Source organism: Pelodiscus sinensis, chromosome 2 (genome assembly GCF_052426305.1).
Source record: "Pelodiscus sinensis isolate ZL-2025 chromosome 2, ASM5242630v1, whole genome shotgun sequence".
NCBI lineage: Eukaryota > Metazoa > Chordata > Testudines > Trionychidae > Pelodiscus > Pelodiscus sinensis.
Genome location: NC_143053.1, coordinates 51,154,474 through 51,169,392, shown reverse-complemented (window position 1 = coordinate 51,169,392; position 14,919 = coordinate 51,154,474). Strand labels below are relative to the sequence as shown.

Sequence of the window (14,919 nt, the reverse complement as noted above, 5' to 3'; positions counted from 1 at the left end):
AAGTTAGGATGGGGGGGAAATGATTCAGAAAAGCAGCTTTAACTCGGTTTTTTGACAGTGGCTCATGGAGCTTGCATTATTTTCATATACGTTTAAGAAATAAGTTTAGCTCTTAACATTCTGTATTCAATTCAGATTTCAGTTTTAATGTGTTAATTTTTTGAAAGAAAAATAAGTGATTTAAATAAAAATCAGTAATCATTTTTATCTATCCTGGGATAAACTGGCTGTTTAAAAAATTTGGACTCCTGTACTAGAAGAGGTTTGTTTAGTTGTATAAAAATACTTTACTGTGGTGTGTTCCTTTTTCTGTATTCAGTAAACCGAGAAGGGCTACTAGTTCTCTTCTCTTCCTCCCCTCTTTTTTCGTCCCCATGCTTTTTAAAGTTTGGGCTTTGCAAGGTAACACCACAAAACCTCCCTTTCAGTCTGAAATACATTTTTAGTTAAAAGCAGTAGTTCTCTGAAAGCTGAAAAACAGTTGAAGTAGTATTACTTTTCCACTTGAACTGTAGTTGCTTTGAATGTCATGAATAGGAGATGGTCTTTCATTCATAAATGTTTCAATATCCCTGTTTTAAGGATTACTTCTCCACCTTTACTTCATTTTAAAAATAAGCTCTCTGAAGTAGTGATTGTTTGTTTGTATATCTTCTATAGCATTTGCCACCATAGGGCCCGACTTGTAGTGCTGAATAGGCAAAATTTGCAATATAAATATTGAATAGGCAAAATTTGCAATATAAATGTTGAATAATAAAGCAGGGTCTATAGGAGTGGAGCTGTGAGGTGGAGCATCACCAAAACAGCTAACAAAGCATTTCAGACAGATTTTTTTTTTCTTTTCTTCCTAGAAAACTGTTTCAGGCCAGGAAATTACTATCATCTCACTCTTCTGAAACCTTTTGTTTGGGAACAGTGTTTACTTTAGGGATGTTAAATATTGACTAGATGCAAAATGCATTGATTATTCAATTAGTCGATAGGGCACCTCTGCCTTTGAAGGGTAGCACCAGCCTTAGGAGCCCGGGGTCACCTTTGAAACGCCGCGTGCAGCCTGGGAACACCCTCACTGGCTCCAGGCTGCACGCAGCATTTCAAAGCGGCAGCACTGCATGGAACCTGGGGTTTGGCCCATGCTCCAAGCAGTGCTGCTGCTCTGAAGTACTCTCTCCTGTTCCCCCTTGCTGCCTCTTTCTGATAGAGGAAGCGGGGGAGGGGGAGGAGGGTGGAGTGATTAGTTGACTAGCCTGTCAACTAGTCCTTCACATTGTTAGTTTAACTGTATAGAGTAGAAAGATGCTGCAAGGCAAATAACTGCTTTTCCATTAATTTTCATAAAAGGTGGCACTGCATGTAGCATGTATGTATGTAAGAGTCTTGGGTCCTTTCCTGCTCCCAGGAGACAGACAGATGCTAAACAAATATTTTAGTTTAAGATCGCTCTTAACTTACCTCATGTATATATTGTGCCATATGATTTCTTGACCATGTTTCATTGCTGAAACTCCAGTCCCCAAGTCCTTTGGGTGCTTAGTTGCTGTGAGAAGTTGGGTACTCTGTGTGGGGGATATGGCAGTCTGTTGATAGAAGATTTTGAGATTATTGAATGGATGTACCACAGGTGCGCTCTACTATGGTTCAGTTGAGAAAACATCCACCTTCTGTTTTCACATCCATGTTGTACTACTTGGCTTTACTACAAACTTTCCATGAGCTCAACTGTGAAGGAGGAGGGTGGTGATTTACAGAAGTATAGAATTGTTTGAATGTTACATCCAACAGGCAAGTCACTAAGAGTCTAAACCACTACTGCAGACCACTTTTCCTTCCATTTTTGCCCAGTGGGGTAATAGCTGCTACCTAAAGAGAAACAGCTGAAACTCGATTCATGAGAAGATTTTGGCTATGGTCTTGCAGCCATCTTCTCCATGGTCCACATTGGATTGAAAACTAGTGCCAAATACGTGAGTTTTTAGTGATGGGGAGAGTGGTTTCTTGGTTCTGATGGAAACTGGCAATCTATCTCTTGATGTCTTCCATAAAGGCATTGGTTCGCATTTGAAGATGGTTTACAGTCAAGCACCAGTTGTTGGGTTCAGTACAGGGATAACTGTGTGGCGTTCTCTGTTAGACAGGTCAGACTAGATTATATAATTGTTCCTTTTGGCAGTAAATGAATTATAGTTGGCAGTGATAACATGTTTTCTCTTACATTCAATTACTGAAATTCTAGCCTGTGGCCTCCTAAATCACTTGTCCAAAGTCCAGCCTCTTCTGAAACATCTGTGGCCCTTTCCTAAATGGCAAATAGAAATATATTTGTATTAACCATGTCCTAAAAAACATCTCTAGTGACTAGCTACAAAATTGCTTCTGCCTTATGAGTATTCTTCATGGCAATACTCCCATCTAAATTAGGACCTGAATATTTCAGACTGCCAACTCTGCCTTTTTCAGTTTTCTCTCCTTTTCCTCAGTCACTGACTCTACCCTCTCTCTTTTAAAATTCAACTCAAAATTCTTTGTGCTGCTGAGTGGTTTCCCTATCTGCATGGACCTATTGCCATTTTTTCTCTTCAGTAACATTTACAAGTCACTTTGATACCCTGATGGAAAAAATCTATAGAAATGCAAAGCATGTAATCATTTACTTATTAACACTCATTACATGTTTAAACAGCACTACAATGATACATCCTTATAGCACATTTTTAAAATGTAATTCGAGTTTTTGTGGTATACATGCAGTAAACATGTTCAGTTCTCTCTACTTCTTTTCTTAGCTAATGTCCAATGGTGAAGGCTGCCATGTAGAATCATAGAATTGTGGAACTGGAAGGGACCGAAAGAGCTCATCTAGTCCAGTCCCTTGCACTGGCAGGGTTAAGTATTATGTAAATTATTTATGTAGTAGGGATGTAAAATTTTGATTTGGCTAATCGAACAGTGGATGCAATTTGAGGACTATTCAATTAGTTGATAAGGGTGTTTCCATCTTTGAAGTGCAGCAATAGCCCTAGGGCCTGTTGCTACTCTTGAAAGGTGAAAGTGCTGCTTGGAGCTCAGGACCAGCAGGGGATTCAAGCAGCCCCCTGCTGGCCCCTTGCTCCCTACGGCATTTCAAAGCGGTGTTGCTGCATGGAGCCTGGGGTTAGCAGGGGAGTCCCCAGCTGACCCTGGGCTCTGTGTGGTATTGCTGCTTTGAAACGCAGCATGCAGCCCAGGTCAGCTGGGAACTCCCAGCTGGCCCCGGGCCACATACAGCATTTCAGAGCTGCAGTGCTGCCTGGTGCTGAAACTGACCAGCAGTGGCTGAATCAGGGATGCCTGGGGCAGAGCCGGACTATCGTAAGGGGAGGGCTATGAGGGGTCTGGGGTGGCATCCCCTCCCACCCCACTCCAGACCCCTCATAGCCCCCCTTCTGATAGTCCGACATATCTGATAATCCGGCACCCCCCTGGGTCCTAAAGATGCCGGATTATCGGAAGTTTACTGTACATAGGGATGTAAGCGACTAAAAAGCAAGTTTTCCCCCCAGCACCGTCTCTGTGGGGGATAGGGGAGGTAGATGTGTCCATACTGCTGTGCCTTTCTTTGAAATTTACAAGTACATTTCAAAAGAATGAGGCACAGGAGCCGGATGTCTCTCTCTTTGAAGTGCACCAGAGCTGCAGGCAGCTCTTATACATTTCAAAGGCAGAGGCACAGTGGGATAGTGAGTGCCCCCATCAACTAATTGAGTAGTCGATGGAATTTGATCCACTATTGGATTAATTGATTGGAGTGTAACATCCCTAGATTTGACAGGTGTTCACTAACCTGCTCTTATAAATCTCTGCTATTGATTCTACAACCTCCCTAGGCAGTTTACTGCAGTGCTTAACCACCTTGGAAGGAAATTTGTCCTAATGTCCAGGGCTTGACAAACTGTGGCGCAAACTAACTCGCCAGCCCTGCACCACGCTTGCGCCAGACCGGCACTGCGCACGTGCACAGCGCTGGTGAATGAGGCGCACGGAGCAACTGGCTGAAATATACTCGCCACAGGGCAAGTAGAAACAGTGGTTTGTCGAGCCCTGCTAATGTCCAAACTAAATTTACCTTGCTGCAATTTAAGCCTGTTGCTGTTTGTCCTGGTCTCAGAGGTGAAAGAGAATAGTTTACTTCCCTCCTCCCCTTTGTCACCTTCATATACTTGAACCCTGTATTATTGTATCTGCTGTCTTCTCTTTCCCCAGACTAAACAAACCCTTTTCTTCAGTGATTTTTGTTCCTTTTCTCAGGACTTTCTCCAATTTTGTTCATTTTGTTCCTGACATGAGGTACACAGAAATGGACACACTACTCCTTTTGAGGCCTGATTTAGTGTGGATTAGAGCAGAATAATTACTCATGACTTGCTTACAACACGCCTGCTCATGGAACCTAGAATGTTGTTTGGGGTATATGGTGGGGTGTGTGTTTTTTGGCAACAGTGTACGCTGTTGACTCATACTTAGCTTGTCATCCATTATGACTTCCAAATCCTTTTCAACAGTACTCCTTTTGGAGCATTATTTCCCATATTTTATGTATGCAACTGATTGTTCCTTCTTAATTGGAGTACTTTGAATTTATCCATATTGAATTTCATTCTGTTTGCTTCAAATTTTTTTCCTAGTTTGTCCATATCTTTTTGAGTTTTAATGCTGTCATCCAAAACACTTGCAACCCCTTCCTAGGTGGGTATTGTTTTCATACTTTATAAATGTGTACTCTGTGCCATTGTCTAAATAGTAGACCCAGAACTGACCTCTGCAGGACCCCAGCTGTTAGGTGTTTTGAGCTTGACTGTGAACCACTAGTAACTTACTCTCTCTGGGAACAATTTTTTCCAACTAGTTATGCATTCACTGTAAAGTAGCTCCATCTAAATTGTATTTCCCTAGTTGTTTTAGGAGTAGGTCACATAAGACATCAGATATGTCAGTCTACTGCAGTGGTTCCCAACCTTTTCCAGATGGGCACCCATTTTGACAATTCAGGAAGACTTGGTGACCCAACGCAATTCAAAAATGGGGGGAGGAGGGAGGGCGGGCAGAGCAACCTGGGGAGACACTTGGTGACCCTTTTGAAATGTAATGGCGACCCATATTTGAGTCCTGATCCATAGGTTGGGAAACCCTGATTTACTGCTTCCTTCCACCCCCACACCCTCAAAGGTAGTTACCCTGTCAGAGATACTGATTTTGATTGACATGATTTGTTGATAATTCCATGCTGTTGTTTATCACCTTATTATCTTAAAGGTATCTTCAGATGAATTGCCCTGTTACCTTTCTGGATACTGAAATTAAGCTAACTGGTCTGTAATTTCCCCTTTTTGTACTTGGGCACTACATTTGCCCTTTTTCAGTCCCCTAAAATCTCCTTGGACTCTTTTGGAAAATAATCACTAGTAGCTTATCTCCCTTCAGTCAGCTCATTGAGTATTCTAGGATGTGTTTAATCAGGCACTGGCAATTTGAAAACTTCTATCTTGTCGAAGTAATTTTTAACTTGCCTATTTTGACATCTTGTCACTTTCACTGGCCTTTAATCTTAGGCCATATCTCCTTATGGAGGATTGATGCTCTGACAGTCAATCTTCTGGGGTTTGATTTAGCATGTCTGGTGTATGTCTGTCTATGTCTGTTGATGCTGGTACTCCTCACTGTCATAAGGAGTATAGGAAGTTTAGAAGAGCATTTCTATTCCTATTATCTCCCACTGTGGAGACAGTGCCAAGCACAGTTTTAAAATACATCCACTCCAATTACATTACTTATGTAGCTGACCTTCCAGGTGTAGTATAGACCTGACCTTAGACATCCAGTCTCTAGTAACCTCCTCCTCCCTTCCCTTCCCCCAACAGGCTTTTACCCTGTCTTTGGTCTTGTTTCTAATGTATTTGTGCAATGTTTTCTTGTTGTGCTTTGTTTCTAGCTAATTTAATCTCATTTTGTGCCTTGCCCATTTTAATTTTGTCCCAGAACACTTGTGATAAGTGTGTGTGTGTTTATACATACACCTATATATTGTGATTTGACATTTTCTGCTTTTTTAGGATTCTTTTTGAGTTTCAAATCTTTTTTCCCCTACACACTTTGCTCTTGTGTCCTTAATATTTCTCTGAAAAAACACCGTCTCTCAAACTATTTTTTCCCATACGCTTGTTTCCCATGGAATCTTTCCTATTATGTCCCTGAGTTTACAGAAGTTTGTTGTCTTGAAGTTCTTTATCTTTATTGTACTGTTTTGCCTCTTACCCATCTATAGAATCATGTATTCTGAGTGAAAGTGATCTTATCCTATGACAAACTGCCTCTTTACTTTCAAATTCTCAATCAGTTCCTCAATCTAGTTTAGAATGACTTCTCCCCTTATGGCTTTCTCCAATATACAGGCAGTCCCCGGGTTACGTACAAGATAGGGACTGTAGGTTTGTTCTTAAGTTGAATCTGTATGTAAGTCGGAACTGGCGTCCAGATTCAGACACTGCTGAAACTGACCGCCAGTTCTGACTTACATACAGAATCAACTTAAGAACCCCAGGCGTCCCCAAGTCAGGTGCTGCTGAAACTGATCAGCAGCTGATTCCAGGAAGCCCGGGCCAGAGCAACTCTGCCTGGGGCTTCCTGTAGTCAGCGCTGGTCAGTTTCAGCAGAAGCTGACTTGGGGAAGCCTGGGGCAGAGCAGCTGGGGTGCTGCTGGGTTGCTCCAGTAGCGCCGCTCCTGGGTGCTACTGGACCAACCTAGCAGCACCCCATCTGCTCTGCCCCAGGCGTCCTGATTCAGCCGCTGCTGAAACTGGCCAGCAGCGGCTGAATCAGGACCTGGGGCAGAGCAGCTGGGGTGCTGCCGGGTTGGTCCAGTAGTGCCCAGAGCGGGCGCTGCAGGACCAATCGGCAGCGCCCCAGCTGCTCTGCCCCAGAGTCCAAAACAAAAGCCTGGTCTGCTGGGGGAGGGGGAAGCACACTAGCTGCCCCCACCTCCCCAGCAGACCAGGGACACGGGGAGCAGAGCCTCTGAGGCTTTGCTCTGGCAAAGCCTCAGAGGCGAGGGACCCCGCCGCGGGGGGGGGGGGGCGCCTCTGAGGCTTTGCCAGAGCAAAGCCTCAGAGGCGCGGGGAACCGCCACTGCTGCCGCTTCAATCTGGGTGCCTGTGGTCTGCTGGGGACCGTCCCCAGCAGACCACAGGCTCCCGGACTGAAGCCGCAGCCCCGGGGGGGTCCCGCGCCTCTGAGGCTTTGCTCTCGCTAAGCCTCAGAAGCGCGGGAACCCGCCCGGTGCCCCTGGTCTGCTGGAGACGGTCTCCAGCAGACCAGGGGCACCGGAGCAGCTTACGAACGGGGCTTTCTCGCCCCGACTTCCGGGGCGCGAGAGCCCCGTTCGTAAGTGCGGATCGGACATAAGTCGGATCCGCGTAAGTCGGGGACTGCCTGTAGTCTGTATAGTCTTTGTTGTCTGGGTAACTGACATCCCCAGTCACCACCAAATTCTTTGCTTTCGATGGTTTTTTTAAGAGCTAATAAAACCAATCTCATCTACCTTCTCCTCCTGTTCGCTGGCCAGTAGTAGAACCTTAGCATGACATGGCCTTTGTTTTTTACCCCTTTTTATTCTTACAGAGTTGTTGGAATTCTGGTATCTTATTTCCATCTCAACCTCATTTTTTTCTATAAGGCCCCACCTCTTCCCTCTTTCCCTCTGTCTGTCCTCCTTAGCATGCTTAAAACTTCTGTATTGGGGTTCTCAAACATCATTTGGATGACCCCTTCTGACACAAATTACTACCTGACCCCAAGAGGGATGATAAAGCCTGAGCTTGCTGGAGCCTGACTGTCCCAATTGGGGGTACCCAAACCCAAGCCTCACTGCCTCATGCGGGGAGGGCAAAGCCAAAGTTTAAAGGCCTGAACCTGAAGCAGAGAACCTATAACATGAGACTTGAAGCCCTGGGGCTTCAGCTTTGGCACCAGGAGATAGAGCCCAGACTTCAGCCTAGCAAGTTGAAAACAGGGTCTCAATCAGTGTTAGCTGTAAGCTGAGAGCTTGGGCGGCCACTCAGAGATTCCGATGCCACCCAGCTGATCAATAGAGCACTTTCACCTGGTAGCATATGTGTTTACCGGCGGTGCACGTAACACAAATTATTCTTCCCATGGATGGAAAAAACCAGGAACACTGGGTACAACCCACTATAAGGTTCCCACCCACAGTTTGAGACTCGCTGTTCTATACTAATACTCCAGTTGCTTGTTTTATCCCATCAAGTTTCTGTGAAGCCATCTATATAATAGATTAAAATTACCTATTTAAATATTTATCTTTAGAGGTTAAAAAAATTGTTTAATGAAAATTCATAGCAGTTGGTGCACTGATAATAGACTAAAGTTTTACTAAACTGCAAAGGAGGCAGGGTGGCATTTGTATTTATTTTTGCTTCTATTTGTGTTGGGAATTTGTTAAAATCCTGTCTCCCTATTTTTACTTGAGTCCTCTATGGAAGATTAAAGTAGTGTGAGCTAAGTTCCCCTAAGCTAAGCAGCTTCCCGATTAAGACTCATGTGGGGCTGCAGCAGGGAGATAGCTCCAGGCCTTGGGGAGAAATCAGAGCCATTGGAAGGGAGCACCTCTATGCCATTCATAGCATGGAACTGCCTAGGTAAGACGAGGCTCCAACCCTTTGCCCTACATCTTGAGCTTCCCAGCAAAGAGCCAGTACACCAACCCCCAGCCCTGAGCCCTACTGTCCCTCCCCAAACTCCTCATCAGCAGTTCTACCTTGGAGCCTGCACCCCCAGCCAGAGACCTTGCACCCCAACCCTCTGCCACAGCCCTGAGCCCCCTCCTACACTCAGAACCCCCTTGGCTCTGCTCCTGCCACGTGAATTTTGCTGTGCATCAATGTGAAGGTGATGTCTCACATGACCTGTGCATTGGTGTGCCTAAGAAAATTCTGTCCAGGAGTGGAAAAATTAGAGGAAACACTGTGGGAGTTTTCATAGCTCTTAATTGAACAATTTGGGGTTAAAACTTTAATGTAGTCCCTTAACATCTAGTTCAGGCATTTTGTGATAAACCACTTTAAACACTTGAACTAAATAGTCTTCCTTCAGTGGCTTGCGTTTATTTTTGTGGTAGTTATAGCTCATCTACCTCTTCATTTTCCCACAGCTTCAGAAAAAAATTATAAGTGGAATGAGTTTCTAATAGTACGCAAGGAAACTTTTTGGACATTTTGTGTTGCATATTGCCTTTATATGTTTTGTTTGTCAAAAATCCCATTTTCCTCTGTATTAATAGGTAATTTTATTTTCATATTTGACAACAATGGGAAAACTAAGAAGGCAATTAACTGAGCTAATTCTTTTCTCTAATTACAGGAGTCAGAAATACCATCAGAATTGACTAATGAGGCATTCTGCGATTACAACAGTAGGCCAAATGAAAACTCTTACTGCTATCAGCTGCTGCAAGAACTAAATGAACAGAGGAAGAAAGGCATTCTGTGTGATGTCAATATTGTGGTGAGTGGGAGGGTCTTCCGAGCTCACAAGAACATTTTGGTTGCAGGCAGCCGTTTCTTTAAGACCCTGTACTGCTTTACAAACAAAGAAAGCCGTAACCAAACCACTGTTACTTATTTAGATGTTGTTGCTGTTCAAGGTTTTTCTGTCATATTGGACTTCTTATATTCTGGTAACCTTGTCCTTACAAGCCAAAATGCCATTGAAGTGATGTCAGTGGCCAGCTATCTTCAAATGACAGAGGTGGTCCAGTCCTGCCGCAATTTTATTAAAGATGCCTTAAATATAAGCATTAAATCAGAAGCTCCAGAGGCTGTAGTAGTGGATTATAACAGAAGATCTGTTAGTCGAGATGGCTTGCCTTCATCAAGGGATCAGAAGGTTGCTAGTTTCTGGGCAACACGGAATCTTACTAACTTGGCAAGTAGTATAAAAACTGAAAACGATGGCTACTGTATTGATGAGGGCCAAATTGAAAACTATCAAATGAATGACTGTAGTTGGGTTCAGGACAGTTCACCTGAAATGGCTGAAAATGAATCTCAAGGTGAAGGGAAAGTTTTTGTGTGGAATGACGTGGCCTCACAGGGACAATCCGTTCAAGAGCCAGGAAAAGCAAGAAGGAAAAACCAAACTACAAAGAGATTTATTTATAACATACCACCTAATAATGAAGAAAACTTAGAAGAATGCTCAATGATGCAGCCATCAGTCCCATATACAGAAGATTTGCAGTTTATTAAGGAAGAACCAGGTACATTTTTATTTCACTGATATTAAATTATCCAAGAGTTAAACCATTTTATCTATTATAGAATAACCTCACGTCTATAAAAATGCATTAGATAAGATCCTGCAGCAAATAGTAAATTAGACAAAGTCAGTATCTTACTATGTTGCAGGGAATCTTAATATAAATATGCTTACTCTGTTTAAGTGCTAAGTCAGTTTGGTGTGCAGATATATGCTGTCAAAATACTTGTAAGCGGAGTATTGAAGCTGCTCACATTGAGAATGTACTTCCTATAATCTTTAAGAGCCAGTAATAAAATAAAACAAACCATGTAACATCAGCTGGTGAAAACTCAGGGTTTTTTTGTAACATATATACAGTAGTCTCTTGGTTAGCTGACTTCAGCTATCTGAACCATGTGCAACTTGATCCATACAATATTTTAAAACCAGCAGTTGCCCTGTGGTGGGAAGGCTGATGTCTTCTAGTAATTTATCTTTTGAATAATCATCCCTTTATTTGATGTAAAAAGAAGTTGTATTTTGGTTTCACACCAGTGGTGTTCAACCTGTGGCTCATAAAGAGACTTTTCACTTTAGGAGTGTGTTCCTTGAACTTTACTTCCAGTGTGGTTTGTGTGGTGAGGGGTACTTTTTATCTAATTTAATGGGCTAGTATTGGATGGAATCACCTCCAGCTGCACCCCATGTTTTCTCTGGAGTAAATGGAGAGAGGGGTGCTCTGAACAGCTGCTTAATAGCTCCCCAGCTGGTTGTCCAGTGTGTTACATGAGAGGGGAAAAACATGGCTGTGTCTGCTTCCTTTGTTGAGTTGCTGGTGTCTGGTGGTAAACAGGATAGGAATTGACTGACCCTGCTTCCTTATGCTCCCAGCTTGGGCAGCCTAAGAAAAGGGGGAGGGGAGCTGAGAATCTGTAAGTTATAAGTCTTTAATTGCCTGCCCAGACATGGCAGCTGAAGTTTTTCAGCTGGTAATGGTCCGTGAGCAACCATATATGCTAGCTGGGGTTGGTTAGAACACAGTACACACAAATTACTACTCTCCTTGCTCCAACCTGTCCTCTTTTTGAGATTGCATTGGGTGTGTGGTAACCAGCTATGCTGGGCCTGTGCTGTTAAGAGATTTTCCACATATTGGGATAGCCACAACAGGGCATTTGTGAGTAACTTCTCATCACACTGTATTGCCAGAATGAGGGAGAACAGCAACATTGCTTGATAAATATTAAGGAATTCAAGAAGTAAATTTTTTTATTATTGATTCTCAGTCACTGTTTCTCCCCCTTGTCCCCAACGTAATTAGATTTTGTATTCTTCCACAAATGTGAGGTAGTGTGCATTGGAAAAACCTTGTTTAATCTGCCAATATACTACTCTTTCATTCAGTCCTTCGGAGTCCTTCTAAAGCTGTCCCTAGTCTTAGTTGTACTAACCAAGAACCTTTTCATCTCATTGTTCACCCCACCTTTACATAATCAGTAAATATTTTAAACAATCCCAATCTTAGGATGTTCCCAAGTTTGAATATTGCAATTAATCTCTTGCTATGTTGAAAACCAACTACAGTAAAACTCCATTGGTCCGACATCCAATGCTCCGGCACTCCTGATGGTCCAGCACCATCGGGAACCCGGAAGTGCTCCGGGCAGCCGGACAATTGGAGCTGCTCTGTACCAAGCTTCCCGGATTCAGCTGCTGTGAAACTGACCAGCAGCTGAATCCGGGAAGCCGGGGGCAGAGGAGCTGGGGTGCTGCCGGGCTAGTCCGGTAGTGCTGCCCCTCGGCGCTGCGAGACCACCAGACCAACCCAGCAGCACCCCAGCTGCTCGGCCGCAGGCGTCCCCGATCCAGCCGCTGCTGAAACTGACCAGCAGCGGCTGAATCGGGGAGCCTGGGGCAGAGCCGGACTATCGGAAGGGGGAACTATGAGGGGTCTGGGGTGGCATCCCCTCCACCCCACTGCAGACCCCTCATAGCCCCCCCTTCCGATAGTCCAGCATATCTGATAAACTGGCACCCCCTGGGTCCTAAAGGTTCATTTTAGCATGTTACCCCAATGAGTGCGTAACTTCTTGTAATAGTCTTGTGTGGGGAAAAAAATTTAGATACTAGTATTTTGGGGCAGTCCACACCAACTTGAGCTGTGCTTTCTTTATCCACCATTTCGTTGACAAGCTCAAAGGAGTTTAAAATGTTGTGAGCTACACTACCACTCTCTTTAAAACAGAAGTCTTTTTTGGATTACCACCTTTGTGTAACCAGGGTAAGGAGTGCATCTTTCAGCAGCTACTGCATTATGAACCATCTTTCTGGACAGTTTCCCTGGTGGCCAGTGTCAGTCAGCCTTCCCCTATGCTTTATGAAAACTAGCTTCAGAATATGAATATGCGTATCTTGAAGATGCTTTGTACAAAAATGTAATACCAGTTTTAACATTACAGGTTCAGCAGATTGTATATCTTTCCTTTCTGTATGTATCTATCTTGTATGTGAAGTTAGAAATATGAAGTGTGGATCTGCTTATAGTTCTAAAATGTGCTAATGAGGCCCATTACTGATACACTGGAAACTTAATGACTCAGTACTCAAACCAGTGACCTGTGAATAGTCTTCTCTACCCTGTAAACCCAAACTGTAGTTGGTATTAGAAAGATTTGTGACCGTGCCACCTAGCACAGGGAATCTGTTGAACCTAGTATTTTTTTCATGGGGTTGGAAGGTGCTGAACAAAGGATTCCCGCCATCAGGGAAAGTCTATATAGTCATAGAACCATAGGATTGGAAGAGACCTCAGGAGGTCATTGAGTCCAGTCCCCTGCTAAAAGCATGTCTAAGTCCAACTAAATCATCCCAGCCGGAACTTTTTCAAGCTGAGACTTAAAAACCTCTAGGGATGGAGAGTCCACCACCTCCCTAGGTAACCCATTCCAGTGCTTCACCACCCTCCTAGTGAAATAGTATTTTCTAATAGCCAACCTAGACCAATCTCACTGCAACTTGAGACCATTGCTCCTCGTTCAGTCATCTGTCAACACTGAGAACGGCCTCTCTCCTCTTTGGAACCCCCCCCTTTGGTTAGTTAAAGGCTGTCAAATCCCCTCTCACTCTTGTTCTATAGAATAAATGAGCCCAAATCCCTCTGCCTCTTGGCGTAAGTCATGTGCTCCAGTCCCCAACTATTATTGCCCACTGCTAGATTTTCTACAGTGTGTCCACATCCTTCCTGTAATGGGGGGGGGGGTGGTGGTCTAGAATTGTATGCACTTGGTCCGTAACTCGGATCCCATTGAGTTACATGCAACTGTGCTGTTCGTAAGCGCAGGTCGTGTTCGTAACTCAGGGACCACCTTTATGACCGCTCCATGGGAGCTTTGGTCGTAAGTGCGAACGGTCGTATCTTGACCATTTGCAAGTCGGGGAGCAGCTGTATGCCATTTAGCCTTCTTGGCTACAAGGTCATGCTGTTGACTCATGTCCAGCTTCTCATCCACTGTAGCCCCCAGGTCCTTTTCTGCTGAATTGCTGTGTAGCCAGTCAGTCCTCAGCCTGTAACAGTGCTTGGGATTCCTCTGACCCAAGTGCAAGACTGCAATTCTCCTTGTTGAACCTAATCAGATTTCTTTTGGCCCAATCTTCCAATTTGTCTAAGTCACTCTGGACCCTATCCTTACCCTGCAGCACAGTGATTTTTTTTCAAACTTTTTTTTCATGACCTAGTTGAAGAAAATTGTTGATGCCCAGGACCCAACATAATTTGACTGAAGTGTGGTCTCCGGGGGGGAGGGGCTGAGGATGAGAGCTTCAGCTCTGGGGGTGGGTCAGGGCTGGGAAAGGAGGGACTCTATCTTGAGTGGCTCCTGGTCAGGGGTGCTAAGATAACATCCTTACTTCCTGATTGTCCTGGCACTGCAGACCATGTTGCACCCCAAAAGCAGCCAGCAGCAGGTTCTAGCCAATGAGAGTGCAGACCTAGTGCTCAGGGAAGGCGCAGTGAAAATAAGATGGGCCATATTGGGTCAGGCCAAAGGTACATATAGTCCAGTTCCTGTCTTCCGACAGTGGCCAATGCCAGATTTCCCCAGGGAATGAACACAACAGGTAATTACCACATGATGCCTCTCCTGTCATCCATTTCCAGACAGAGGCTAAGGACACCATTCCTGCCCATCCTGGTTAATAGCCATTGATAGACCTAACCTCCTAGAATTTATCTAGCTCTTTCTTAAAACCCTGTTAAAGTCCTAGTCTTCATAACATCCTCTGGCAAAGAATTCCACAGATTGACTGTGCTGATTTTTATAGACCTCTATCTTATTCTCCCTTAGTTTCCTCTTTTCTAAGATGAAAAATCCAGTCTTTTTAATGTCTCCATGTGGGACCTGTTCAAACCCTCTAATCATTTTTGTTGCCCTTTACTAATGGCGCTATATATATATATATATATATATATATATATATATATATATTTTTTTTTGAGATGACCACGTTTATATGCAGTATTCAAGATGTGGGCATGCTATAGTTTTATATAGAGGCAATAAGATACTCTGTCTTACTCTGTCACTTTTTTAAATGATTTCTAACATTCTCTTAGCTCTTTTGACTGCTGCT

At 43.9% G+C, this 14,919-nt stretch overlaps 1 protein-coding gene across 2 annotated transcripts in view; it reads left to right on the top strand.

Annotated features, from left to right (window-relative positions):
* Positions 1–14,919, top strand: part of ZBTB10 (zinc finger and BTB domain containing 10) — a 60,081-nt gene that overhangs the window by 7,315 nt on the left and 37,847 nt on the right. For both annotated transcript variants that reach the window (XM_075920468.2, XM_006135274.4), the window contains exon 2: positions 9,412–10,309. In XM_075920468.2, coding sequence (XP_075776583.1) covers positions 9,412–10,309 — 898 coding nt within the window. The remainder of the gene's footprint in view (positions 1–9,411; positions 10,310–14,919) is intronic.